Consider the following 27,160-nt stretch of genomic DNA (forward strand, 5'->3'; position numbering starts at 1 on the left):
CACATTTGATATTTTTCCATGGAGAATAAAAGGCCCTGTAGGCTCTTTTGCCTGCTATTCTGTAGATCAGCACACCTACTCTTGCATTGGCATTTCTTTTTTCTCTTTACAAGTTCAGCAACACCAAGCCACTACCAGAAACACGAGCAATCCAGTATGTTACATACATGCACACACTTGTGTATGTGTGTGCATTCGCATATCCTAGCAGATTTGTTTGGAATATGTGCCTAGCAGGATTTATTGACCCCTTTTTAACAGTAACCTAGTATTTAACCATCATCCTAGAGCCTAGGAACTAAATGGTTTTTAAGTAACTTGAGTAGGGCAAGCTGTATTTGAAGTAACATTTGTTCCAAACAGAGTTAAGTAACATGTTGTCCTATATTAATTTTACTCAAGCGTTTCAAGAAAACTACCTGAAGTAGACTTGGCTTGGAAGCCCCCTAGGTTTAAAGGAACTTGATGAGTCATAAGAGTAATTTCATTTCATAAATAATATACTCCCTTGACAAACAACTTTAGTTCCCAGTTGAACATAGCCAAGTGTTCTTTCTTTAGATAATTTAACTCCTGATAGCATCAGCTTTTCAGTTCACAAAACTGATAAAGCACTCCAAAAGGCAAATTTTATGCAAATATACATAATGAGCTAAGGATTAATAACTACAGTTTATGCAACTGTCTTTTTGAAAACACTGATGTGACATCACCTCTAAAATTCTATCATTCTGGCGTAATCCCCAATAACATCTATTCACCAATCCTGTTCAAGTGTCTTCCTCCATTTTATTTGAATCCTATTCATTTTTCTCTACTCACCACATCATCCTATATGCCCCAAACAATTTTTCTGTTCTTTCCTCATTTAAGGTCAGAGGCTCTGAAGCCACCAATGGACTACCATACAGCTCCCCAAGTTACCTGCCTGGCATCTTCCAGCTGTAAAACAAGAAGAGCAATGCTGACCTCACAAATGAATCAGGCCTGAGCTGCAAGAAAACTGAACTCAAAGTCAGTGGCATAACTTGGGAATTTCAGTGGAGGCAAGACTTCAACCTGTGCTTAAAGCAGTCTGATGCCAGAATAAGAGACTGCCACAAATTTCCATAATGTTCACCTGCGCTCAGCTGTCATCACAGTCCCTGCCCATCAGAAATGTTTTTGGTTTTTAAATAAGAAGAATTTAAAAGGTCACAAGTTCTTTTAACAAAGTGAGACTACAAAGCTCTGTGCTGTCCCCCAGAGAGATGGACATAAACCAGAGGTAAGGCAGCCTGCAATAAGAAAGAGTATTTCCCACTGTGCGTGGTGATGTGAGGGGCTCTGCACCTCTGCTCCAGATCTGGAGAGCTCCAGCTGGCCAACACTACCATGCTAGAGCAGTAGAGCATGAAGTGCCATGCTATGCCAGCAAATAAGTGCTGGTCTGGGCAAACTTAGAAGAAAAATCACAACTTGGTCCCAGTTTATTTCTCAGTCTCTGGACATAAGGCAGCCACATACCAACTGAAACCATCTTGTGCAGGTTACAAACACCTAAACCATAATGCAGGCCTACCAAAGATAAGGCAAAATTAAAATACTCTGGTTTGAGAGCATGCCAGTACCAAAACATACAAACTATGAGCTAGGTAGTCCTTTAGGATAAACCATCAAGCAGAACACAAAAGGTAGTTACATTCACACTGAAAAATATCATACCACAAGCAAGAGAAACAAACAATTATGAAAGACCTTATGCCTGCTGAAGACAGCATATTATAAACTCACACTATTTTCTGGCACTGAATGAGCTGAGTTTACAATTGCAAGAAGAGAGATAATATAGGTTAAAACTATTCCAAAAAATTCCACATGAGCCTCTCCCTTTTGATGTCAGGTCACTCCCTGAGCATGACATGTCAACAGATTGCTTAGTGTCACACATTTGTTTGAGGGAAAAAACACAAAGAGAGATGATGTCTTTTCTCAGCTACAGCCCTCCTGAGGGTACACCCAACTAACTAAAAAACCCTCTGAAATTATTTGAAAAAACAAAAATAAAACCAATGGGTTCAGAAAGGCATTACTTCCCTGAATCTGCATCAGAGTGCGGTTTACAGCTTCAGTTTTTGTGCCCAACCACAACTCCTCTATTCTCCTCACTCCGTGGCAGGATATTAACCCAGAGTTACAAAAGTCAGCATTTTAGAGTGATCAGCTAAGCCACTCTGAAGATGAAAGTGAGAAAATCATTGCAAGTGATAACTTATTAAAGTCTATGGCTTAATGGGTACCTTATAACTTCAGGATCTCTGAGAATACATGAAGAATAGCTATAATTCAACAGGAACTTTGATATCATGCATGTTTCACGCATAAGTAAGAGTCATGACAGGAACTGCAGAAGCAAAGGTTTGAGGAACAGTCCAAGAAAGGAAAATTTCCATCGTTGTGAAAAGTTATTGTTGGGAAGTAAAAATGTAAGTGCAGGCAGAGATCATTAAAATAGCCATTTAAAAATGGGTATTTTGAGAGTTGCATATTGGTCTTCAGAATTCTTTCCGACAGAGTATCTCAGATCCATTACAGAAAAGTTACAATAAAAATACAGCAAGATAGCAGCAGAGGAAGCTTCTACTCTCAATAGTCCCTTTCATATCAAAACCAGTTAAAGGTAAAAGGTTGAACACTTAGCTTCAGGGCAACTGAATTCTCTACTCACTAACACAAAGCATACTTCCCTACAGTCAGTGAAAGTGCACATCTCTCATACTATGTCCAAGTTAACCTCTGCCTCTAGCTGTTGGCAAGTAGAAATGCCCCTAAACCTACATGCTTGCCCATCTCCCCTGCTCTGACATGAAAAGCAGAACAGGGGAAAAAATAGCTGAACTGCCAAGCATTAAAATTAAGGCACACCAAAAATATCTGGGCTTTGCAGCTTCAACTTGCATTAAAAAAACATGACAAAAATTACATTGGATTTGTTAATTTCAGAAATGCTTCAGCACAGTCTCCATGGGTGGCTGCAAAACTGTCAACTTTTGCCAGGCAGTATCAACCATTTCTTGTGGTAGCTCCTTTTGTCAGTGACTCATACTGGGTTTTGCTCTTGAAGATGTCTTCTCACTGTAAAATTTGGAGATTTAAAAGAAACAAGCAATTCAAGGGCTCTAACACTGATTTCCAGATCAACAAAGAGTACAATCTACTTCCGCCCCATGTTTAAGCAGAAAGCCTGACCTCTGTAGAGCCTGTAGATGTTAAAAGCACATGATGTCCTTCTTCAAATATGTTGATAATGGCAAGACACATTCTCATCAACAGAAAGATGGCATAATTCTTGTTTCCACCTCCCCAAAGAGCCGTTTTCCATCCCATCAACTAGTGTTATATTAAATACATAGCACCAACAGAGCTAAGAGCTCCTAAAAATTTCACAGCCATAATAAAGGATCACAAAATATTCAGTTACTTTTCATTCAGGTATTTATACATAAACACAAAATACATCCTTTTTTGCTTTCTTTGTAAATGCTTTAATACTTGAACATCAGAACAGATATTTTAAGATGTGTGGAGGCTAATTTAAAGATAAAAGAAAAATCTAAAGCAGCTTTATTAGGCTGAAAGCAGCACAAACAGATCAGGTTTGAGAAATAAAAGACAAGCATTTTGCTGCTTATTTAACTCTGCCCCCTTTGATAAGGTGTTCCCTCAGGCTACTTCTACAACAGCACTGAACAGGAAAAAGAAGGAATTTGAAACATCTGAACAGGCAGCTCAATATGTAACTCAGTATGACACCTCTGAAATCTGAGGGCTCTCTAGAGTCGTCCTGAGTCTTTCATAGCCTTACTGAATGTGGTAGGCTGATCAAATTTAATGAGTAAGAGAGCCTGAGTTTTAGTCATTTTGAGCCAGAACCTGCGCTTGCACAGCACTGCTGTATTGAACAGGGAGCCTGGCCCAGTACTTTTTCAGTAGCAAACACCTGATTTGCCTACCGAGGGTGATTTATTCTGCATTTGTCATGCATACTGAATGCTTCATTATCATTACTGTGTTCCAGTTTTTAAGAGCTGCAGTGGTAGATGTATCCTTGCCAGAAAAAAAACCTAGAGCTGACAATATCCACCAGTGGTTAATTTCCTTAAGTAACCAGAGTCAAGATCATTTATGCCTTCTGTAGCACTCAGCGTTCAGTTCAGTTGATACATAGAGCAATATGTGCAGGGCTTTTTCTGCCTGTAATTTAAGATGGGGCTCCCCACTATAAATACAGATCTGTCAGTCCTCTTTCATACATGCAAAAAGACATGAAGGAAACTTCACTTTCTAAACCACTTCAAACATTTATGGCATAGCATGCAGCAAAACCATAATAGCCCTTTGACAAAATACAAAATGGAAGTAATCTAAACAAGAGACAAGCAACAAAACAGAAACTAATTAACTAGAGAACAAAGCTTGGTGCAAGAAGGAGGACAGCACTTTTATTCTTTTATAGCAGAGCAGTAATTTTACTGCAAGGTCAAGGGAAACCGAAGGGCTCAGCTGTACTGGGCAGTGGCCAAAACCAGGTGGGAGTGCACCAGATCACGACCAAAGGCTTCTCAGACCAAAAATTAACTTTGCAAGTTAAAAATGGACAAAACATGAAAAAAAAAAAGTGGAGGAAAAGAACAGATTCCTGGTGTAGGCGGACAGCTCAGCCTAAGAAAGAAACCACAGACATGTTCTCTGAAAACCTGCAAGATAAAAGGCTCTCTAAACTTCTGTTACCAAGCAGTGCATCTGGTAGTGGGGATTTGGCAGAGTTTACTGAAACGTAGCAGTGGATGGGATGATAGCACACAGAACGCATGGGAAGAAAGACTCCTCTTGTCACTGGGAAGTGCAAGATCAGGTTAAAGAACCTATAAAGGCTATCAGTGGGAGGTGTAAGAAACCTGGTGCAGTCACAGAAAGTGCTACTCTTGTCAAAACAAAAAAGGTTTGGGTCAGATCATAAGAGATTGAATTCAGGCTATTTAAACAACCAAGAAAACCTGAACATAGTTATTAAGAGATTAGTATCACCTCCTTGGTATCATGAAAACAGATATGAAAGCAACTAGTTGTCTGAAGACTTCATTGTGCTAAGATATACTATCAATCCAAATCTGACAAGAGAAAACTAGAAGCTGATATGAGAACACTTTCCCTTGGCTTTTGTTTGCATTCTACTGTGGTAAAGACCCCAGGCTATTACGAAGTAAGACCTAAGCCACCATCAGAAACATGCTTCCTTCAACTGTATCATTATTTAGTTTTGTTTCTTTGCATACTCAATTTCTTCATTTATCATCTTATTTCAGAAAAGGATAGAGACCCATGTTCAAACATGCCCCTTCCATGATCTTATTGTGAGTACTGCAGTCTTGGGAACACCAAGTGAAATATTTAGCAACCAAAGTAGCATTAGGAGAGAGAGTAGAACACTGCTTTCCAAGAAGCCTATGTTTTATTTTGCGGCAACACAGTGCATCCATTTAGCACTGACAAAAGACAAAAAGCTGTGCTGTGATACATTTCAATAAAAGATGATGGTAAAACTTGAATATTGTCTTTTAATTAAGGAACCTTTTAAAGTCTACTAATATATAACGGCAACATTGTTACTGTTCTGCTTTGGGGTATGCTATCAGCAAAGCAATGGCAGTGAAATAAGCTAAGTAATGTGTTCCTATTGCCATAAGGTTTGCAAATCTTATCTAAAAAGACATGGTTCAAACCATGAAAATACACTGGAACGCATCAGTATGCAAGTCTGGAAGGCATACAGAGTATTGGCAATAACCTAGAAAATGCCTTTGTGTACAGTCTGAATAATAGTCTTCTATAAAATTGACTGAAAGGACTCAATCAGTGCATTTTTCATTTTAAGTGCACTATAGCTGTAAAGAATAGAGATGCTGTACTGAAGATTCCCATTATAATATGCTAGAATTTTGCCTGAAGAAAGCTACAGAGACAGTTCCTGCATCCTGGATTTCAAGAGAGGAGGAAAACTCCTTAGCTCAAAGGAAGCTATAAATATCACAGAAACATGCAATTACTAAAAGTTCCAGGATTTTCTTCTCTACTGAAGAGGCTTAAAATTTATGTCACTACCCATGACATTAAAGGTGTCCCAGATATCAGCACCTGGCAAAGATAATGAGGAAAAAAATCATGTTTCAGAGAATGTAAGTTTAAAAAGAAAAGGAACATTTTAAGCATTGATCAAAACAAGTAGCAAATTAAGTAACTTCCTGCTTTCAAGGTCTTTATTCCAAGAGGCTGGTGGTTGTTATTGTTGCTACAAGACCACCTTAGTCCTTCCACAGAAGGAGCACACTGAATATGTAATGGCTGAACATGATAGTCATAGCTGGGACACTGTTAGTCAGGCCATGAAGAAGTTGAGATGCAGGAGGTAATATGAAAGAAGGCACATGAAAGAGATGAAACTCGGCAGATGAGGCATTTCTCCTGAGAAAGTGGACTAAAGTGACAGACTGAATGCACGGTAGGGGACAGCCAAGTAGCTTTTATGCAAGTTTGCATGTTTCACCTATCTTTTGCTACAACAGGGCAATAAGTACCAGTATTTTGGGGCTAAAAACTAGCATGTTTTTCAGCATGTAAGTCTCCCAAACATGCAATCACACAACACCTGCAGAGACAGGGCAAAACTGCTTCCTTACCACTTGTCTGGTTTATCAGTTTGCTCACACTGACAGTACATGCTTTGCTACCTGTCAGAGGAAAAACATTCTTGTACTTACTCAGATGTACATTATCTGATTAAATACTCCACTTACTGCAACAGTGCATAGCAGAACAACAGCTGTACAACACAACACAGCAAAATGAGCAGAGTAACTGCAGGGGAAGAGCAACTAAGTGCCTATTGTCAAACATGCCAAGGAGGGCCCACAACTCTTTTTTCTGAGATGCATGCTGAAGAATTTTGGCATTTCATAATAAGCAAGGCTCCCACAATATTTAAAAGGCAGATTTGAGGAATTAGGTCAATGCTTAGCAACATGCTACTTATATCTTAAACATAAGGATGGTTTTAATTTTCTAACCAAATGCACACCACCAGATCAGGAGAAACATACAAAAATGGGTTGTTTCCCTTATCTCCACTTTTGAAGTACATTTTCTACCCTTTCCATGAGTTATGACCCACAGATCACTACATGCTGTATTAACATACCATGTATTTCTTGGCAATAACTTAACTGTATCATAAAGCTTGAGTCAAGATTTTATAAGGACTGAGCCTCAGGATTCTTGTAAACAAACAGAATATGCCATTTTCTGTCTCTAAGATTTTTAACAGTCATATCTTACTTTTAATTGAAATACATGTTCTAGAAACTAGGCACGTAACTTTGGCTATATATGGACACAGCTAGCATTTTAAAGGACCGCATGGTATTCAAGCAACAGGAGAGGATTGCAGCTTCTCATGATGGTATCTCAGAGTTCATGTCCCACAAATCTACTTAACTAAGAGTGAGATAAAAGTTGCATTCATTTGTTCGCAATATTAACGCTCACACTTTTAATATTTGCGTTGTTACCCAAGAATCAGTCTGGCATTCAGGCTTTGTGCAATGGCAATGCCTAACATTAGACTTATTGGTTTTTTAATTTGGCTTCCTTAAACCCAAATATTATCAAGTGAGCACATTAATGTGAGTTTGCTCTATTAACTCTGGGATTCTCTCAGTCACTGTAATTCCAGCATATGCATTAGTAGTAACTGGGCTTTTTTCCATGTATTTGCAAGATGACCGTTCTTTCTATACATTCATTTAGCTTGATCTGGATGCCATACCACACAATGATTTTTCTCACAGTGCTAACCATGTTCCTGGTTAAGTCCACCTTCATGCAGGCAGACTTTCTCCCAACAGCACTGGACTCCGGAACACACTCTAAAAGTACTTAGAGTGTATGAAACCCAAGAATATTTCTGTACTTTCTGTCTTCCTTACGTATGCTTTGAAATGTTCTTTCATCCAGCTGTTTGCTATGTACTTTTTCACACAATAGCCATTCCAAATTCTCTTTAAAAAAAAAAAAAGTATTTATGGTATGAGTGCATCCCTTCACTCTCCTAAGATTTCATCTAAAATTTAACAAAACAATTAAGGCTGAAATCCTTAATTACATTAAGGTGGAGGAGGACTGGATTTCACTCTGGACTTTTTAACAGAGTAATTTCCTTCCTTCATCATTGTCCAGCCATATCTGAAGGCAGGCCTTACACCATACAGAATTCAGGACATTTAAAGATCTCTACTCAAAAATTACTTATTTTAGAATGATAGTTTAGGTCCTCCTCACCCTTCCCTTCCTTTCACCTCTTCTGCAATTCAAACAAATAAAGGCTCTTTCCAAAGACTTTGGATAGATTTGATCTTAAGGACAGGAAAATATCTGTGTGACAACAGCCTAGAACAGACATTTTTTTGTCCCCACTAAGCCAGGATGTTAATTAATTCCTTAGTTCTCACTGAGCTTGGCCAAACAGCACTAGTTTAAAAAGCCCTAAGAAAACCTGAGAATGTGGATGATGTAGTTAATTATACAAAACCAAAGCAGTGCCAATATTCATACTTACAGGCTGAGGCTGTTCTGCAATACAGCAGTTGAAACACAACCAAAACTCACTCATTGTTTACAGTCTGAAGTGGGAACACAGATGAAAAGCAGGACTCAACCTTTGTAAATCTGTCTCCAGGTAGCCAGTTCTTTAAATAGGTTTATAATGGTTCCAATGCTAAAATCTTTTCTCTGTTGAGCTCTTCTCCAAAGACACGTCAGTCCCAGGACAAACAACTTGAAGGCAAAAAGTTATTTTAGAGTCTTCTTTCAGAAGGCTGGTCCCAGCACCACAGAAAATGTTATGTATGCTTCTTTGGTCCCTAGCGCTGCGTGAACCTGAAAACAAAAGTACATTACATCAAAAAGAAAGAATATACAGAATCTCATGCTCCCAGACAACCATCCACACCAGTGATTTCTTGGTAATATCTTGAACCACAGACTGAAGAGACACTAGGAAACAAGTTACATGCTTATTTCTAAGGTGACTACCAAAAATGGCATATACCAAAAATCCATGAGGCTTACATTCCAGCTTTGGCTAGATAAAGTGATATCAAGAACTGGTGTCCAATCTTTTAGCAGTCATCTCCATTTGATCTGTTTCAAACTTTCAAATGTCATTTTAGAAAGTGAAAATTGCACACACACCGCTTTAAACTTCCTAGGAAATTGTGCCTATTGACACTTCATATTTCTCAATGGAAAAGTTACACAGTCCATTCACAGCACGAGGTTTAAATAGTATTTAACACCAACTCCGTTGCATAGCTGTCAAGCAAAGGCATGCTTTTGAGGAAACAAATAGGTAAATTTCTGTATATGGAAAATTTGCAAAATGGCTGGACTTGGTCAGCTCAAGGTATTTTTCTCCTGCTCTCTCTACCCTCCTGCTTCATGTACAGTTGGCTTCAAAATAGGAGATTATTTGTAGAGTTTGAAACTGTTTCCTTAAACCTCTAGAATTCCTCATGTGGAACAACTGAGGCTCCAGATTCCAACCATTCCTTTGCTAAAATAACGTTTATTGGTTAATCTCTAACCCGGTTTCTTTCAATAAGAGTGCAATAAAAATTCTTGTGAGATTTCACTCTGGCCATTTATCTTGCTATCTATCACATACTCTGCTTGCAGAGAAAGCGAGATAATGAGTATTCAGAAGTTTTTACATGCATACACCTTAATAATTCTATACACGACTGCATCTTCATTCATAGAAATGTGTGCATAACTATTCATCATCATGTTATGCAATTCCTCACAGTATGAAGTGGTTTGGAGACTCCATGGGATACATAAGCTACACATGTATATGTCCATACACACACATTCTGTGGCAGAGCAGTCCCACTTAGTTGCTGCTTTCATCAGTTCTCTACATGCTAAGCACATAAACAGTGAGGTCCCTCATTTACCACACACATGCCAAGTTACTGTACTGTGCAGCCACTACTAGCCAGGTACTTTCCAGCACTGTTGGCTACAACACACAACATAAAGAAATACAGTAGCACCTTCCCTGTACTAAGTCCAAACCCTCTGGGAAGCTGTCCCACTCCCTACCTTTTAAGGGACTAACAGAGGCTCTTCAAGAAATAAATGCATGCTGAAGTAACACCATCTAAACAGCAAAACCCCAGTAAAAGTACTTGTCTCTTCCAGCTTTGAAAAAGCTACTAGTAGTGTTTAAATCAAGTCTATATGCCTTTTTGTGGCATTTCTTGCCTAAAGATCAGAGTAGGAAGGGGGGTGGGGGGAATGCTTTGCTATCTTCTCCTATCACTAACACCATATAGAGCAAAGCAATTTCATTAAACAGAACACCTTGAGGATAAGAAAAAAACGAAAGAAAACTCCAAAAATTCTTCTACACAAGCTTTCTTTTGTCAGACACTTCAGAAAAACGGTCTTAGTACAGTGCCAATATGACATATTTTAACTACTTAAAAGAAGATTTTTTTTCTACCTCAAAGATGATCATCCAAATCCTATGTATGTGTCAATAAGCTGCAATAAAACATGGGTATTATCAACAAACAGTGTGAAATTCAAACATGAAAATAACTTTAAAAGTCTCTAAGGAAGTTCTCACTTCATAATTGGGTAGCTTCACATAATTTTCTTAATTCTTCTGGCTACTGAAAGTTTGATGAACTTTAGATCACAAGAGCTGGACTAACATAGAAAAGCTTGGTAAGAAAATACTGTTCTCTACAGTCTCAGAATTTGCATGCTACACAATTCTTTTCTAAGTCTGATTCAATATGTAACAAAATTAGAAATAAAACATGGTTAACTCCTGTTAAGCCTGTAACAATTGGCAATTTTAGTCCAGTAGCTGCACAGCTTAACTCTCTGTAAAACTTGGTGGTTTTACTTCTGAGAAGATGGGCTCCAAGTTGTTCTGAAACGCAGCAATAGTCCCCCGATGCTAGCTGCTCAGATTATGAGAAACTGAGAAAGCAAGTACTCAAAGTTAGAGCATTTTGAAGTCTAATATATTGTAACCTGCCAGAGCTATAAATGGATACATTGCAGTGGGCTTCTCTTGCTGCGCAAGTATCCCAATATTCTGATTTGCAGCTCCTGAAGTTCTGACACTCGTATTATTGCTCCCTCACAATCTCTGTTTGATAAAGTCCAGATTTAACATATTAAATTCTTGTTCTCACAGAGGGTTAACTTCCATCCTGCTGTTACACCCGTGTACAGAAGACAGACGCACATGGAAAGGGCAGGGAGATTCCTCTGTCGATCCGTCTCCTCGTTTGCTGATAGCTGGCACGCTCCTCCAGCTCGCTGCAGCCTTAAGTGCCGTGTTGAGCTGAAGCCCTGGGAACAAACCCGAAGGGCTTGTGCAAACTCCTGTGAGCCTAGAAGGCTCTTCCTGGTTACAAAATACTCAAGGATGTAGAAGATTTTCTCCACCCAGCCTCTCAACACGCAGGACTTCGGCCCTCCAGGACAGAGTTCTCTTTGACACTGACTTCCCCCCCTTAAATCAAAAGCTGCTGAACAACAAAGCCAAGCTAGAGATCGGGAATAATAGTCTCTGATGACATGTTCATTCTTAATTAATTTTATCTTCTATAGCCTGTACAGTGCCACATTTGCCTTTCATTTCATGGTTCTGCAAGCAGTATCAAGCAGGTTTTCAATCTGTTGATTTTAATTAAAAAAAAAAAAGAAAGGTGGGAGGACATAATTTTAAGTCTGGAGAGAACTGACAGTAGGTGCACCTCTTAAAAGGCAAACAAAAGCTTAGCAGTATTTGTTAGAGCACTGGAATTTTACACCCCCACTCTGCTAAACAAGTGATTTTTACAGTGGCCAAGTTAACATAAAAGATCAGGTATAAATCTGCCGCACCAAAACGGAAAGAAAAAAAAGCAATTAAACCAAAGGCAAAAAGCCATATTGGCACTGCGATGTCAACAGCAATACACTAGGACTTCTCTTACACTACTAGTTGCTTGTTTAAAGAACAAGTTGAAACAGGAAAATTCTGCTGTTCTTTTCCAAATTATCGGCTAGAAAGAAAGAAAGAAAAAAGCACCACACTGACCTACAGCTACCAGTCAGGTAATTATGTCGTACCAGCCCACTAGCAATCTGGTGAGAAAGCGCTTCTGCAAAGCCTGGACTGCACCCCAAACCTAGCCGCAATTAATGAGGTCCCAAAACATGTGCAATACTTCACAGCTAGTTGTCTGCTTTGTCATTGGTTCAAGCTTTTAATATGGCACTGTTCGAAAGTGTTGCTGCATTTGCCAGATGAAGAGGACAGAGGCTGAAGAACATAGTTCAAGAGGACAGCTCTGTCACTCCTCATTTTCACTCTTTACACAGTTCATGGTGCTCAGAGTGGCAGAACACCATATAGCTCATGCCAAAAAGACAAGGCGCTTATTCTGCCTGAACCGGAAAGTTAATCAGAGTAATGAATGGTGAAACACCTATTTGTTTTTTTCCCTTTTAAACCTTCTGAATGCAACTTACTTTAGAGTGTGTGATTCACATTGCAAGAACACACCAGACTATCATGCTGAACAACTTTGTGACATTTTAAGGATTTCATACCTTATGTATGACTTCAATTTCATCCCATTTATAGAAAATTTAAGTAGCATGAAGAAATGAAGATATTAAAAAGGATACAATGTTTAAAATTTAAAGTGAAAACCAGCAAGGTAATTTTCATCACTCTGAAGTTTATTCCACAGTATCTGATCTAATGCAAAACCCAAAACTGCTACTTACTGTTAAATACCAGTCATAAAGGCAGTAACTGCAAACACTGCATTAATGGATAGTGGGGGTGGAGCACATTCTCTTACATTATCAGCAATTTTTCTTATTAAAGCAGTATTAGCTTTTCTGTAGGAAATAAACAGAGCAGGAAAGGAGGAAGGGTAAAAAAAGAAACCAATCTCCCCTCCAAGCTCTTCACACTTACTGGCAAAAAGCAGGTTAGAGAGCACTTACCTTAGCTGATCCAAACAGGAATATGCTGCATGCTGTGGAGGGTCAATTACAATAAAGCTACTTATTAATTACACAGCTTAAGAACAGCCTGGTGTTCTTAAAAAACATCTATAAAAAGTTCCTTTTAAGGGTGAACCCTTTATATCCTTTGACTGCATACTGTTCACTATGGCTTCAAACAGGAAGTGTGGTAACAACACTCTTTGACAATTACTTGAAGCAAATAAAACCACAGGAAAAGAAAGAAAATGACTGCAGGTGTTAACATCTGAATTTAACTAGATTTGCTCTAAAGCTCAGACTACTATTTAAGGAGAAAGGGGGGAGGGCGGGGAAGGAAAAAAAAAGTGAAGCACGCACAAAGTCATGACTAAGTATGCCATGTCATGGTATGTCATGACATGACATGATGTACTATGACATGCACATGTATGCAGTCACGACCAGGACTACTATTAGTTTTTTAGCCTCAAGTACTTTCTTATAAAGTAGTTTACAATCATTCTTGATACAGAAGTATCATTCCATAAAAGATACTTTTCTTGGGTTTTTTTGCCTTAAAGGCTCTGAACAGCTATCACGTGTTTCAATCCTGCAAGCTCTAAGTAGAAAAATAATCATTTCAGGGTGTACTTTTAAGACTTCTTTCATATTTTTCACTTAAAATCTCTATTGTAGCTGTACTACTGCCTCTTGCTGCTTCACAGATACAGTCAAGTGGCAGCAAGAAATGAGGCGGGGAGGGGATTAAGGTGTGTCCAAACCAGCAGAGAGGTTGCACTGGTGCATGCTTCCATACACTTACTGCTGTAGCAACTGGAAGATGCTCTCCAGCTCTCAAAGGAAGCCAGAAGTGTTTACTCACTTGCCAGCCTCATTTTTTGAAATAAAACAATCTGTACAAGAAGCAAGAGAGGTTCTAAACAAGCCTGATCTATAGGGCAAGTTGCCTTCATGCATGAATTCTGTATCACAACCTTTATCTCACCAGGGCAGTGCACTTCAGAAGCACTTCCTCCCTTCCCCCCTCCACAGCAGAGACTTCTGGGGACTTTGGCACTGCTTTTAATGCACCAATTATATTTCGCACTTTCAGATCCTGAGAAACCTGAGCTGCAAGTAACTCTTGCCAGACGAAGGACAACATTCACCATCAACACAAGCTGAGTAAGGCTGAAATCCCTTTTTCACTTCCTCGTAGCTCTCCCATATCTATTCTGCCCCCCCCACCCCGCAAGTGCTTTCAGGTTTAGTTTCAAGACATTTAAATAGCTTGTTCAAAGTTCGAGTTCGACTTTCTTGTGCACTTTCAAACCCTGAATGCATAGGTCCTGACTCTGTAAAAAGGTATTTTATTTATGTCTTTATGATACAGTTTTGAACATTATTACTAAAGCTTTTTATAAGATTTTATTATAGGGTTTTATTTTGGGATTATTGGTCATTTGGGAGTCAGTTCTTTTTTTTGCCCTTATTTATACTGAAGGGGTTTTCATTAGTGTATTTACTTAAGCAACTTAGGAATAGATTGTACTTTCAAATCGAGCTCAACACAAATTAATAGCCATGAACTACTACGTATTATGCAAGTACTTCTGAATTAAAAGTTTCAAAGAATAGTGAAAATGGTGGAATAGGATGAAGGTAGTCCTATGGCTTACTTAAAGGAGGAAGATGGATTATTTTTAATTCTTGTTGTTGTTAATAGAATGGAGTCTGGCTTTAGCAACAATCTCATCTTTCACTGGAACCAAAACACCTCCAGTTTTTGTTTATGTTTTCAGTTTGTAGAAAGCCACCACAGGTTTCCCCACAACAAATGTACCCATCTGAGATAATACATGGGAAGGCAGCAAAAGATACAGGAAGGGAACCACAGCAAGTCTGTAAGGAAAAATACTAGGCTTTTCATATTAGGTCACTGACAGCATAAGAGGGAGCTGTAAAGCAGGTGAAGGCAGGAAAGCAGGCCATTTACTCAAGGAAAGAACAGCTCACAAGTGTGACAGTAATCACGTTGTTTGCAAGTGCCAACTAGGCACTTAAAGCAGAGAGCCTTTAAACATCTTTAAAACATCGTGATAGTGTGAAGCTCAAACATTTGTTTTATCATTGACAAGTGTCCTGCCCTTTTTTTTTACCCCCCACCTGCAATTGCCTGAAATTTAACAGAATGACTAGAGAGTAAAACTAATTATTTCAGCTAAGTGGCCCAGCCCTTGAAAGGTCCTTATTACTTTGTGCACAAACCCAACAAATTAAAGAGACAGTATTACGCTGGTCCCATTAAAATTCCCCCTGTCCAGTTTGGAACACAAAAGCATAGTTTTTCAGGACCAAACCAAGTTTAACAGGCAATACTGTGTCAGTGACTGAGCAGTGCAGGTAAACTTTTCTCCAGCACTGATATTTCAAAGCTTCCTATGTCTTTAACAAATAATTGCTTTCAATATACATGGGTTCAATGCAGCTTTCTGAAACAGCTCATACATAGCTCATCGTATTTCCCACACATATATGCAGACAGGAACCTACTTCTCTGAAAACCACAGCATAGAATATCAAATAGTTCTGCACTATGAAAATATAGACAGACTAACAGAAAACTAATGGTCCAAATTTATTTACTAAATAACAGGGAGACAAACCAAAGACAAAATAAGTATGTTTTGTCCTACTAAAGACATAGTCTAGGCATAATACAGTTTGCCCTACCTACAAAAATAGTCAGTTAAGAACAAGTGAGAAGCCTTTGAGATGCTACTCCTAGGTTTAGGAAATCTGATTTCATATTGCCTGTCCATTCACATTAAAAAAAATAAAATCCTGTTAGTCAAATTTCTAATCGGGCAATAACATTACCTTCTTAACTGTCAAGCCCTATTAAAGATAACACAAAAGAACACTTTTCTCAGCTGACCTCCTTGTTAATTCTAATAGGTAATACCAGTCAGAAAGAAAAAATAAACAAGGCAAACTATTGGTCTAAGGCAGGCTCTGAACAGGGTACCATTTCCATAAGGAATGGAAGGGAAAAAAACCCCACCTCCAAAACAAAAAAACAAAACCTCCCTGAAGAGCCCCCTCTTATGACATCTAAAGTAATGACGGGAAATGCTCCACATCAGCATCCAGAGTCCATCATTTTAACAAGGGTAGCATTAAAAGGAATGAAATAGTCTATGGGGAAAAAAATACGCATGACAAACTATGTGACAGACCATACAAGATATTCAAGGGACTGCTACCTGTTTTTTAGTATGACAATAGGTAAAAAAGCATTATTCACAGCATTCATAATATTCCTTTTTCCACAGAAAGCTAATACACCAAAGCAATTTCCAAGGAAGGTTTCAGACAGAGGAAAGGAATAAGTGGCAACAAGGGGAGGAAAGACCATTAACACTGTCAGGAGTTTGCAGAGGCAAACTCTCACCATTCCAGTAGAGTTTCATGTCAAAAAAATCAACATGGCACACCGCTATTGCAGATTTTAACTTACTATTTTAAGATAGACAGTCTTGCAACAGAAGTCTGCCATTGTATCTAAAGACATTTTAATGTACTTCAATAGATCACTGCTATCACTTCCTCACCTCCCACTCAAGTACGAAACAATTATGAAACCGATTACAGTAAGCAAAGCAGCATCACGTTTTGTGGGACTGGATAAGTTCAATCAGTCACCCAGTAACACTAGCTAGGGTGCACATTTGCCTGTTTGAAAAGCCAGATGAATCGCCTCTGTTCAAGCCTTCCTTGGCACACAGCAATGAGATGTTTCAAACAGGAAGAGTGCAGCTTGAGCTGATGATTCTGCTTTGGCTTTCAGTTCTGTAGCTTGCAAGCAACAAAACAGCAATAGTTTTCTATTCAAAGTGCGACAGAACAGCATATTTTTCATCTGCTAGCATTTAAGGCCCTACCATTTCTTCATATTTATTCTCTAGCCCTTTTATAATTTCTCTATTATTTTAGCTGCTTTAGATAACTTGAACTGTGTGTGTGTACCTGCATGTATGCACATGGGAGATTGAAAATGTGATCTGTCTTTGCTTAAAGAAACTTAGAAACTTTTCTGAGATACGTGGATCACTCTACAATAGAGATAGAATTTAGGACGTTTGGAGTATGTACTTACAGAAGTTATAGGCAGAGACCTATTAGTTCATGCAGTCCATCTTCTCAGGTGCACCAGTTCCTAGGTAGCAGTACAGTCTACTGTAATGTGCAGTCTATTGTACTTCCAGTGCTCCAGTTAATTCTCCTGAATGACCAGTATGCAGCTTAATACAGATCACATCTGCTGGCTTCAACTTCTACCACATTTAGTGGTTGCTCAGTTAAACAACGCTCACACTACAACCACACATAATGCAAGTCTAAATTAGGCTACGACTAGTCTGCAGTGGTGTCAGTTTTTCCTGACGAGACACTTCAAAGCAAGATATTAAAATATTTGGTTTATTTCATGGGAAGTCCATCTTCAGACACAAAATGGTGCAGAAACACAAGCAATACCACCCAAGTTAGGCTGGAAAAGCAGGATTTTACTGGTGCATATGACAGAGTCAGAAGCATAGAAGTTTTAGAACCAGTGAGAGGTGGCAAGTGCTAACTGGGCCTGTTGAGATTTCACTCTAAAGGTAAGCTTAGGGAGCTGCACCAGTATGCTGACAAAGCAAGTCTCAAAAAGAATGCTCCAGTCAGAAATATCCATACATGTAAAAACGCTTACCATAGCTACATGTGTTTTCAGACCAGAGCACAAGGAGGGGGGTGGATCTGATAAATTGCCTGGCATTTTACTCTTCCCCCATGAAAAGCCAGAGATCTGCTAGCACAGTACTGTGTAGGATGCAGCACGAAGTGACACCTGGACAGGAGAGTCAGGTTTCCTCTTTATCTAGCAGCATACAGCAAGAGACGGTTCCCTTCCTCTGCCTCCAGACATTTCTGAAGTCACTTAAAAGAAAGGAAAATCTGAACATAACCATAGCAACAAAGAAGTTGGGTTCATGTATCATAATTTAAATATGCCATAATGCAGAAGAGTGTCCTAATTCTATAATCCTTAAACAATTGCAAAGAAAGCAATGAAATAGAACTACTAAGAAAGAAGTATGCACAGAGATTCTAGACTTCCACAGCACAGATAACCCCTCTTATCCACTTCCACACACAAGAAGCCTACCAAATACCATGACTGCATGTGCATGCACACGTCCCTATGAAGCCACACACACAACCTATAATTCAGTAACTGCAGCAATCACAAAGTATTTCATTCCTATGGCTAAGGTTACCATGCTATATACAGAAAGTATAAAAATAACTAGCAGCTAACAAGCTTTTACCTCTATGAACCTCAGACAGCTAGTCTGTATTAAGGAGAACAACTATGAACTGAAAAAAGTTTCTAGGGTCAGCTGGTAAAGAAAAATTTCATGTATTAGCATTGCAGTCAGTATGAAATGACATTTTTCAGGTCAACAGCACCTTTTTTTTCTTCCTGAAAGGAACACTCTTTTTTCAAAACAGAATGAGCTATAGGGAGGGGAGAAAAATGGAGAAAACCTCTTCAGGAGATTTTTTTTTCTCTTTACAATTGTTCACACTAAGCCACTGCATATTCACATATAGACACAGTTAGTTAATAGCCATAACACCAGTACCTATACAGGGTTGTTTCATACAGGAAATCCTATAAGTCAGTATCCTATTTTGGGACCACCTTCAGACTGCAGCTTGATTCACATACTGCACATTAATTAAGAGGAATTATTGCTCTTTCCTTCACCCTCCCCCAAGATGAGAATTACTGCAAATGATCCTTAATATTCTGTAGAATTTGAGTATTTACTCTTTGGAAGAAATACTTGACCACAGAGAGCTCTTGTATGTCTTTTGCAAAACAATGCTAAAATGTTTATCTCCACAAAGGCAAGAGTATGAAAAAAAAAAAAATCTAACTGCAAACAAAATCTTGAAAATCCTCACTGATTTTCATTTTGTGATAGATATTTGCTTATTAATTTTTTGGTTGGAAATACAGATCAAGTTTGTTGTTAGGCAAGTCTGTGATGGATGCACCTGCTTGTTGTTCTGGCATCACTGATAAGGAGGTCTGACTGAAGTCAGCCCTGCTGCGCAAACTGTGAGAACTGTACTAGGCCATATCTTCACAGGGACTAAGGAATCTAGGCGATGTCTTATCAGGAGCTAACAGTACCAGTCTGAGCTGGGACTAGACAAACGTAAAACTGCTACAGCTGCACACCTGCACATACACCAAAGCAGGGTTTGAATACAAGTCAATCAGTTTCCGCTATAAATATCTGTAGCCCACTCTCAAGCCCATTGAACTCTCCTGTACAGCAGCAGGCTGCACAGCAGTCATCTCCCCCTTGAGCAGGGACACCTCTTAAGGTTACTTCTCAAGGCTGAGAGACCCCTTACCCAGCATCTGATACCTGTAACGAGGTAAAGAACATTTTTCATTAGGTGTAAAAGTATCATAGAATCATACAGTATCTTGAGTTGGAAAAGACCCATAAGGATCATCGAGTCCAACTCCCTGCTACTCACAGGACTGCCTAAAACTAAACCATATGACTAAGAGTGTCGTCCAGATGGTCCTTGAACTCTGACAGGCTTGGTGCTGTGACCACTTCCCTGAGGAGCCTGTTCCAGTGACCGACCACCCTCTCAGTAAGAGCCTTCTCCTCATGTCCAATCTAACTTCCCCTGACACAGCTTCATTCCATCTCCTTGTGTCCTATTGCTGGTCACCAGGGAGAGGAGATCAGTGCCTCTCTTCCACTGCCCCCCTTGAGGAAGTTGCAGGCTGCCATGAGGTCACCCCTCAGCCTTCTCTTCTCCAAGCTGAACAAACCCAGTGACCTCAGCTGCTCCTTGTAAGTCTTGCCCTTGAGACCTTTCACCATCTCGGTCACCATCCTCTGGTCACACTCTAATAGTTTGATGTCCTTCTTATATTGACAACTGCCCACAGGACTCGAGGTGGGACCGCAGCAGCGCAGTGTGGAGTGGCGCAACCTCCTCCCTTGACCGGCTAGCTGTGCTGTGCTTGATGCACCCCAGGACACAGCTGGCCCTTTTGGCTGCCAGGACACACTGTTGACTCATATGCAACTTGCCATCAACCCAAACCCCCAGATCTCTTTCTGCAGGGCTGCTCTCAAGCCTCTTGCCCCCAGTTTGTATGTATAGGCAGGATTACCTCGTCCCAGGTGCAGAATCCAGCAGTTGCTCTTGTTAAATTTCAAACAGTTGGTGATTGTCCAGCTCTCTAGTCTATCCAGGTCTCTCTGTAAGGCCTCTCTACTCTTGAGGGAGTCCACAGCTCCTCCTTATTTAGTATCATTGGCAACCTTACTTAATGTATGTTCGACTCCTGCGTCCAGGTCATTTATAAAAACATTAAAGAGCACTGGCCCTAAAACTGAGCCCTGGGGAACCCCACTAGTAACTGACTGCCAGCCTGTTGTAACCCCATTTACTATAACCTTTTGAGCCCGAGCCGTCAGCCAGTTGTTCACCCAATGTATTATGGACTTGTCTCGCTGTATGCTGGACATTTTGTCCAGAAGAATACTGTGGGAGACCATATCAAAAGCTTTGATAAAATCAAAAAACCCATGTGCTGGCTTCCCTTGGTCAACGAGACAGGTGACCTTGTCAAAAAAGGAAATTAAGTTCGTTACGCAGGACTTTCCCCTTGTTAACCCATGCTGAGTATGACCAACGACTGCAACATCTCTGAAGTGTTTTTCAACAACTCCCAGAATAACCTCCATAATTTTACCAGGCACTGAAGTGAGACTGACAGGCCTCTAATTACCACTGTCTTCCTTCTTACCCTTCTTGAAAATTGGGTTAAATCACTGCTTAACTACCACTCAACTATTGCTTAATTGATTACCATTTAATTTTCATTCTATCATTTATTAATTATCATTTGGTCATCGTTTAATCCTTAATAAACCATTTTAGTTAACTCCATAACCATGTCTCTTAATTCACCTGCAACAGGTCTTTTTATACACTAGACAACATGAACAACTGTACCAAATAAAGTTTAATTATAAGTTAATAAAGTTTAAGAAATCAGGTAAAGAGATGTGCAATTTTAAAACCAAAAGACACTATACTGTAACAGATGTAGAAAAATAGCCAAGCATACATATAGTCAGGCTAACAGAAAAATACATGGTGCACAAATCTCCAACACTGAAATGCAATTTCAATGGAGATACCAGAATTATTGACCTAGTTAAGAAACAAAGTGCTGTACAAAAAAGGGAGTTTAAAAATGTTCCAGAAACATTTTAACAAAGTACAATATTCTCAGCAGAACAGTTACTGCTGTTCTGAAATCTGAACACACAGGAAGCTAAATTGCCTCCTCAGAAATGACCTGCCTACCTTGCCAAGAAACACTGAATTGTGTTCCCTGTGTACCCACAAAAAGTTCAAGTACATTACTGCTAAAAATGCCCATTTGGAAAATGCCCTGCGGGTCATATCTCAGTGGTGGTTAAGTCACCTGGAGTTTTATTGCCAATGTAAAACCACTGTAAATCTCAAATGGTTTGGCTTTCCTATGGAACACCCATGTATACAGGAGCATTTGGCTTACCTACATTGATAGGTATCCAGTGAACAGGAAAACCTAGAATAAAGGTGTGTCAAGGCTAAGAGTTATTTTTCCAAGGAGTTTTAAAATAAGTTGTTCATACCTGTAAATGCTAAGCCAGTTCATCTCAGCTCCCCAAACTGAAAGCTGATGACAAAACCATAAACAACTAGCAATGCTTGTCTACTAAATATGAAAGAAACTTTATGTATGTTGATTCTTAGTCAGTGGCTCGCTATCAGGAAGTAAATAGGCAATGTGAGAAGAATACTCTGACACCAAATAACCACAGGATGACACTATTTGAACTCCATAATGAACTTCTGGTTACATTAACTACAGCTATTCAAAACTGTATTCTCATACAATAGACAGAAAATACCCGTATAGCATGTAGTTAAAAATTTTACTTCCATACATCCTCTTAAAAAACAGACGTATCACAGATAGGATATGATTTTCTGGATGCACATTCAGTCTGCCAACAATTTAAAGAACTTTCATTGATAAATTGCAGAGATTATCCTATGTCATAAACTATCCAATCTTTTCCAACAGCCTGCTAACAGAATGTGTTTAGAAAAGCTTCACAACATAAACAACTGCTCTTGTAAATTCTGAGTTTGGGTTTTTTTTTAAAGACACCCCCCCCCCCCCAATTTCTAAAAACAATCAAAAATACCACTCCTTTTGAAATGAATTGCAATAAAAACAAACATTTCTCAAACTAAAGACCCTTCTGTTCTTTGTGATGCAAAGGAAGTATTTTCTACATGTTACACTAATACGCACGAGATGACTGAGACAGTATACCTGGTCAGACACTTCTCACTTGTTCCTCAAGGACGCAGCCAGACAAACTTGTCAGGATACATCTGGATTCAGAGGGTGGTCTCTTGTCCACCCTCAAGACATCCACTTTGTCAGTTGTGTTTATTTCACGATTAAAGTTTTCTGTGAAATAGAAGTGTTTGGTTTGTTTAAGACTTAGGGCTATGTGACAGCAGCGGATCACAGACAGATGAGTAGGTAAGTTGGCAAGATAAGGAGCAGCTTCTTGGCCAAGGGTGCACGACAGCAGGTGGGAGCAGCCACCATGCATCCAGTTTGCTGCAGGCAGACCAACCTTCCCCAGGGTGCAAGGTCAGGGACCCTCACTCAGCTTCCCAACCCCCAGGTACGGCCTCACTAATGCTACACACATCTGCAAGTACCCACCAGTGCAGATAGCTGAGAGCTTTTTAAAAAGCTGAAGGAGGTAACGGATGGATACGTAGATTACTAAGGTTTTCTTTTCCTCCCTAGTAAAAAAACTGATTCACCTGCAACACATTTACTCATTTATTCTGACTGCAAAAGTGCTTCAGCCACTGGCTTTGACAAACTCATGCATCTGATGTTGATTGTCTTCCTTAAAAATGCTGCTTTTTATTTATTTGCTCTTAAGCATGTTTTGCACTACAAACACCATTCCTATTCTTTCCCCAATACATTCTAGACTAAGCTCATGTCACACAATAAAAATTACATTCACTAGAGGCAGAACTACTACATGACATTTGCAAAGCAAAGTCATGCCAGCTATTCAATGTGAATGACTTAATTGAAAATTAATCAGAACAGTACTTTTTCGTCCTAGAAGCACAAGCTTAGGGAAAAAAAAAAAAGTACACCAAAAGACATTAAGAATCATATGAAAGGAGGCTAGCTTTCAGGCTCCAATATCTATCCAACCAGTGGATAGGAAAGAGAAGGTACACGCTGCCACTGACATTTCCTCCCAGAAATCTCAGTGCTGCAGCTTTCAATGCTACCTCTGCTACACTGCAAATGGTTTTGCTTTACATGCGAGAACACTGCAGCATGAAAAATAAGCCATTCTAAAGCAAAGAGCACACACAGTTGTAAATCTGCTCTGTGTTTGTATCCAGGGCAATAAAGATTTAAATAGCATGACATTTTTTGCTCAATTTACCTTCACAGTCACTGGTTTAATTGTTAACCTTCTTGTGGGCAGAAAATGTTTTTTGTATGCTAAAACTCAACTCGTGGCAAAGCTATCTGCTTCTCAATTTAATGCAGTTTTTGAAAAACAGTACTTTCTATCACGCTACCAGGTGTTCAGAAACAGATGTGAATGCACAGCCAACTGCAGTGCTTATGTTATCTGGAGTCTTAACTAGGCTCGGATTTCATCAAACAAAAATTAACAAGCTGTCCAGCTCTGCGTACCAGGCTTGGTTCTCATGACCAACTGGAGAGCCCTCTACTCTGGGTTAGCAAGTAGCTACCAGAACAGCACAAGACCTTCCCCAAAAATCCTAACCCCTCAAAAAAAATCCCCCAAACAACCACACCACAATCCTCCCCACCCTCAAATGACAGTATTTCATCCTTTAGCTCAAAGCCAGACAGCATTTGCTGCTTACTTCCTATTAGCTTTCAGTTACAGTTATGTTCCTACACTATGAATTCTGCCCTTAAAAGTCTCTTATCTGTGGATTACATTAAAACCAAACTACCTTATTAACAAAGAAATCAGAAAACCTGTGCTGGAAAGAAAAAAAAACACACAGCCAAGAACATGCTGGATATGAAACTAGATTTGCCATTTGTCACATACACTATGTCTACAGAAGGAAGAGGTTGGTGCTCAGTTGTCAAAGATGTGATTTCACGCATAATCATTGTGCTGCACTTAGTCCACTTCCCATATGGGCACCTCAGGAGGTGCCGAGCGTGGCTGTAGGTGAGGGAGCTGACTTTCACAAGCAGAGTAGTGGTAGCCACACCAGACAGGATTCTTGAGCAGGCAACGGAAAGCAAGTCTGAACTAGCTACTGCAACTTCCACATGTAGACATGACCCAGACTCACTTAACCTCAGAGCATGGCCCCTTGCCAAATGTCTCCCCCTGACCCCTCACATGCTCTGTACCTCACCCCCTTCATGGGCATCTCTGTGGAAAAGGGGATTGATCTGTGCACAGTTGATAGTTGGGCATCAAGAGCTAGCTCTAGCTTTGTTTTTAAGATACAGACTACAATGCAGTGTATTGCTATCTTGCATGAAGGAATTGAAGGTGCATCATGTTGAAAGTAAAATAATTATTTCCAGCTTATTGTAACAACAACAACAACAACAAATATCTGGACTTAAAGGATCTGTTTTTTCACCTTCTTATTCTAGGAACTTCATGCATAAAATGCATTTATGGGTACAGTGCTATTATAAAACATTTACTTATTTGTCAATAACTAGTATGTATTACCTCAAGAGGAGCTCAGAGCACACAGCCAACTCAGACACTTCTGTATGACACTTTTCTTTCACTTTCACAGAAGGATTCTGTTGCCCTGAGGGGAAGAAGAGGTGCCTATGCTGAAGATAGACATGAATTTCTTGTTTAGTTGATGCCAGCTAGAAAGCCCCCTACTGTTTAAGTCAGTATTTTTAATCACCGAAAGCCATTAAGACACCACTGCAGTGGTTTCACCAATGAATGAAAAATCCAAGTTAAGTTACAAATAATAAACATGAGATCAACTAATCTATCTTATTTATCAAACATGGCAGTTTTTTATTTGCATGGTCACACTTTCAGATGATAGATGGAAGCATAAAACACAACTTTAATTAGAAAAAACGTTATTATGCCCAAAAGCACAAATGACATTGTTGATATAACTGGGTAATTATACTTTTGAAGATAGGTTTTCAAATCCGCACTTCTGTACTCTGACACCCAGCCTCCAGGAGTCCTTCCTACTCTAACACAGATTTAATCAATTTAACCCAAGTTAAATGAGTATATAGCTTAACGGTAAAAGCTATAGCGGAAAAAAAGGAAGGCAATTATCAGAAAAACACTTCCTGTTTTTTTTCTAAATTGTAGAACACTCTCAGTAGGCATGTGGTGGAAGTTCAAGCACATGACTCATGTAGTACTAAACTGTACAGAGCATTAGTTAAAAAACCAAAAGAAAACTCCACACATGAACAGCCACATCTTGGCAAAGAAATTAACAGATGAATGAGCAGATCTTTTCCATTCCATTTTTCTAAAATGTTCTGTGGGAAAGAAATCAAAAGGTCTTTAACGTATGTTAAAAAATTGCATTGCCAAAAAAATAAAATTGATTCAGTAACCATTTAAAGACTTGGCAAAAACTTTGAGAACTGCTATCAAGCAGGTAAAAGAACTACAACTTTTTTTCCTGAACTTAATATACTCCCAGCATTCCAACACAGGCATAACTCTTCATCTTGTGCCACAGTGACTTCATTGAAATTACTGTAAAAAGATATCATGCATACATATAAATATCTGAGTATAACCCATTATCATGAATCATATTGCTAACTATTTAACAGGAATTAGTTTAATTGTTACCAAAAAAAAAAAAAAGATGACACAATTAGGAGGCTCATAGCAGGCACAGGCTTTGCCACGAGCAGTCTGACTTTGAGGAAGTCTTCTGACCTCTTCCACTTTACATGTGTGGGAAACTGAGTGATAATGATAGTATTATTTTATAACTCAAGATAGCCAAGGATATTCTTACTCACCTTAGTTCTAAGCACATGCTTTTCCGCCATTTATGGATTTCAATGTATATTTTCTCACAGAGCTAGGACATTGAAACTGCTCTGTGATGCCAAAGACAGAGGGCAACTCTCTGCCCTGCAAAACTGGCCAACAAACATTTATTAGTTTTTAGAATTCTGTATGTTAATCTTTTACATTTTAATGAGCAGGCATTGCAAAGAAGAAGAAATACATAAAAATATGGTATCTTTTAATATAAAGCAACAGGTATGTTTCTCAGTAGAACTTCTGAACTCTGCTCACAGAACTCTGAAGTTGACATGAATGTCTGCCTTAAAAAAAAAAATCACTGAATATACACTGCTGATAACTTTTAATCTGTGATGAATTTTAAAAAACCTCTGCACATCTGTCTTGATATCTGCGTTCATTGCATTCTAGCAATGTAACTATAAAGTCATGTATTCAGACCATATGATGATGAAATCACAACATTCTTTTTAAAGGGAATCTTTTCAGTTATTCAATTTTGCTGCTCAGAATAAATGTAACAAGTGGTTTTTTGCAGGTCTGGCAGTAATATAACATGTTGGTTCTTACCTAACATTATCACTTCAAGGAAAAACTAGTTTTAATCCTTCTTTAGGTGAGAAAGACTGATTGTCACAAGCTACATTATGAATATATTGCAGTGGCTGCAGTATCCACAGATACTACTTCTCTACTAGACATGTGAAATTATAGTATCCACAAGGAGAGTTAAGAGTATGATACTGTCGTGGTTTAACCCCAGCCAGCAACAAAGCACCATGCAGCCGCTCACTCACTTCTCC

General features: G+C 39.1%; 1 protein-coding gene across 9 annotated transcripts in view; it reads right to left on the minus strand.

Annotated features, from left to right (window-relative positions):
* CDC42SE2 (CDC42 small effector 2) overlaps positions 1–27,160 on the minus strand; it is an 86,636-nt gene that overhangs the window by 24,392 nt on the left and 35,084 nt on the right. For 6 of the 9 annotated variants that reach the window (XM_069776795.1, XM_069776791.1, XM_069776786.1 and 3 more), the window contains one exon: positions 8,651–8,970. In XM_069776795.1, coding sequence (XP_069632896.1) covers positions 8,651–8,704 — 54 coding nt within the window. In that variant the 5' untranslated portion in view covers positions 8,705–8,970. Of the gene's footprint in view, positions 1–8,650; positions 8,971–10,600; positions 10,642–17,857; positions 17,973–27,160 lie in introns of those variants that run through there. The other 3 variants (XM_069776793.1, XM_069776788.1, XM_069776790.1) reach the window with 2 other exon arrangements.

The sequence above is a fragment of the Haliaeetus albicilla genome, chromosome Z (genome assembly GCF_947461875.1).
Source record: "Haliaeetus albicilla chromosome Z, bHalAlb1.1, whole genome shotgun sequence".
Taxonomy (NCBI): Eukaryota; Metazoa; Chordata; class Aves; order Accipitriformes; family Accipitridae; genus Haliaeetus; species Haliaeetus albicilla.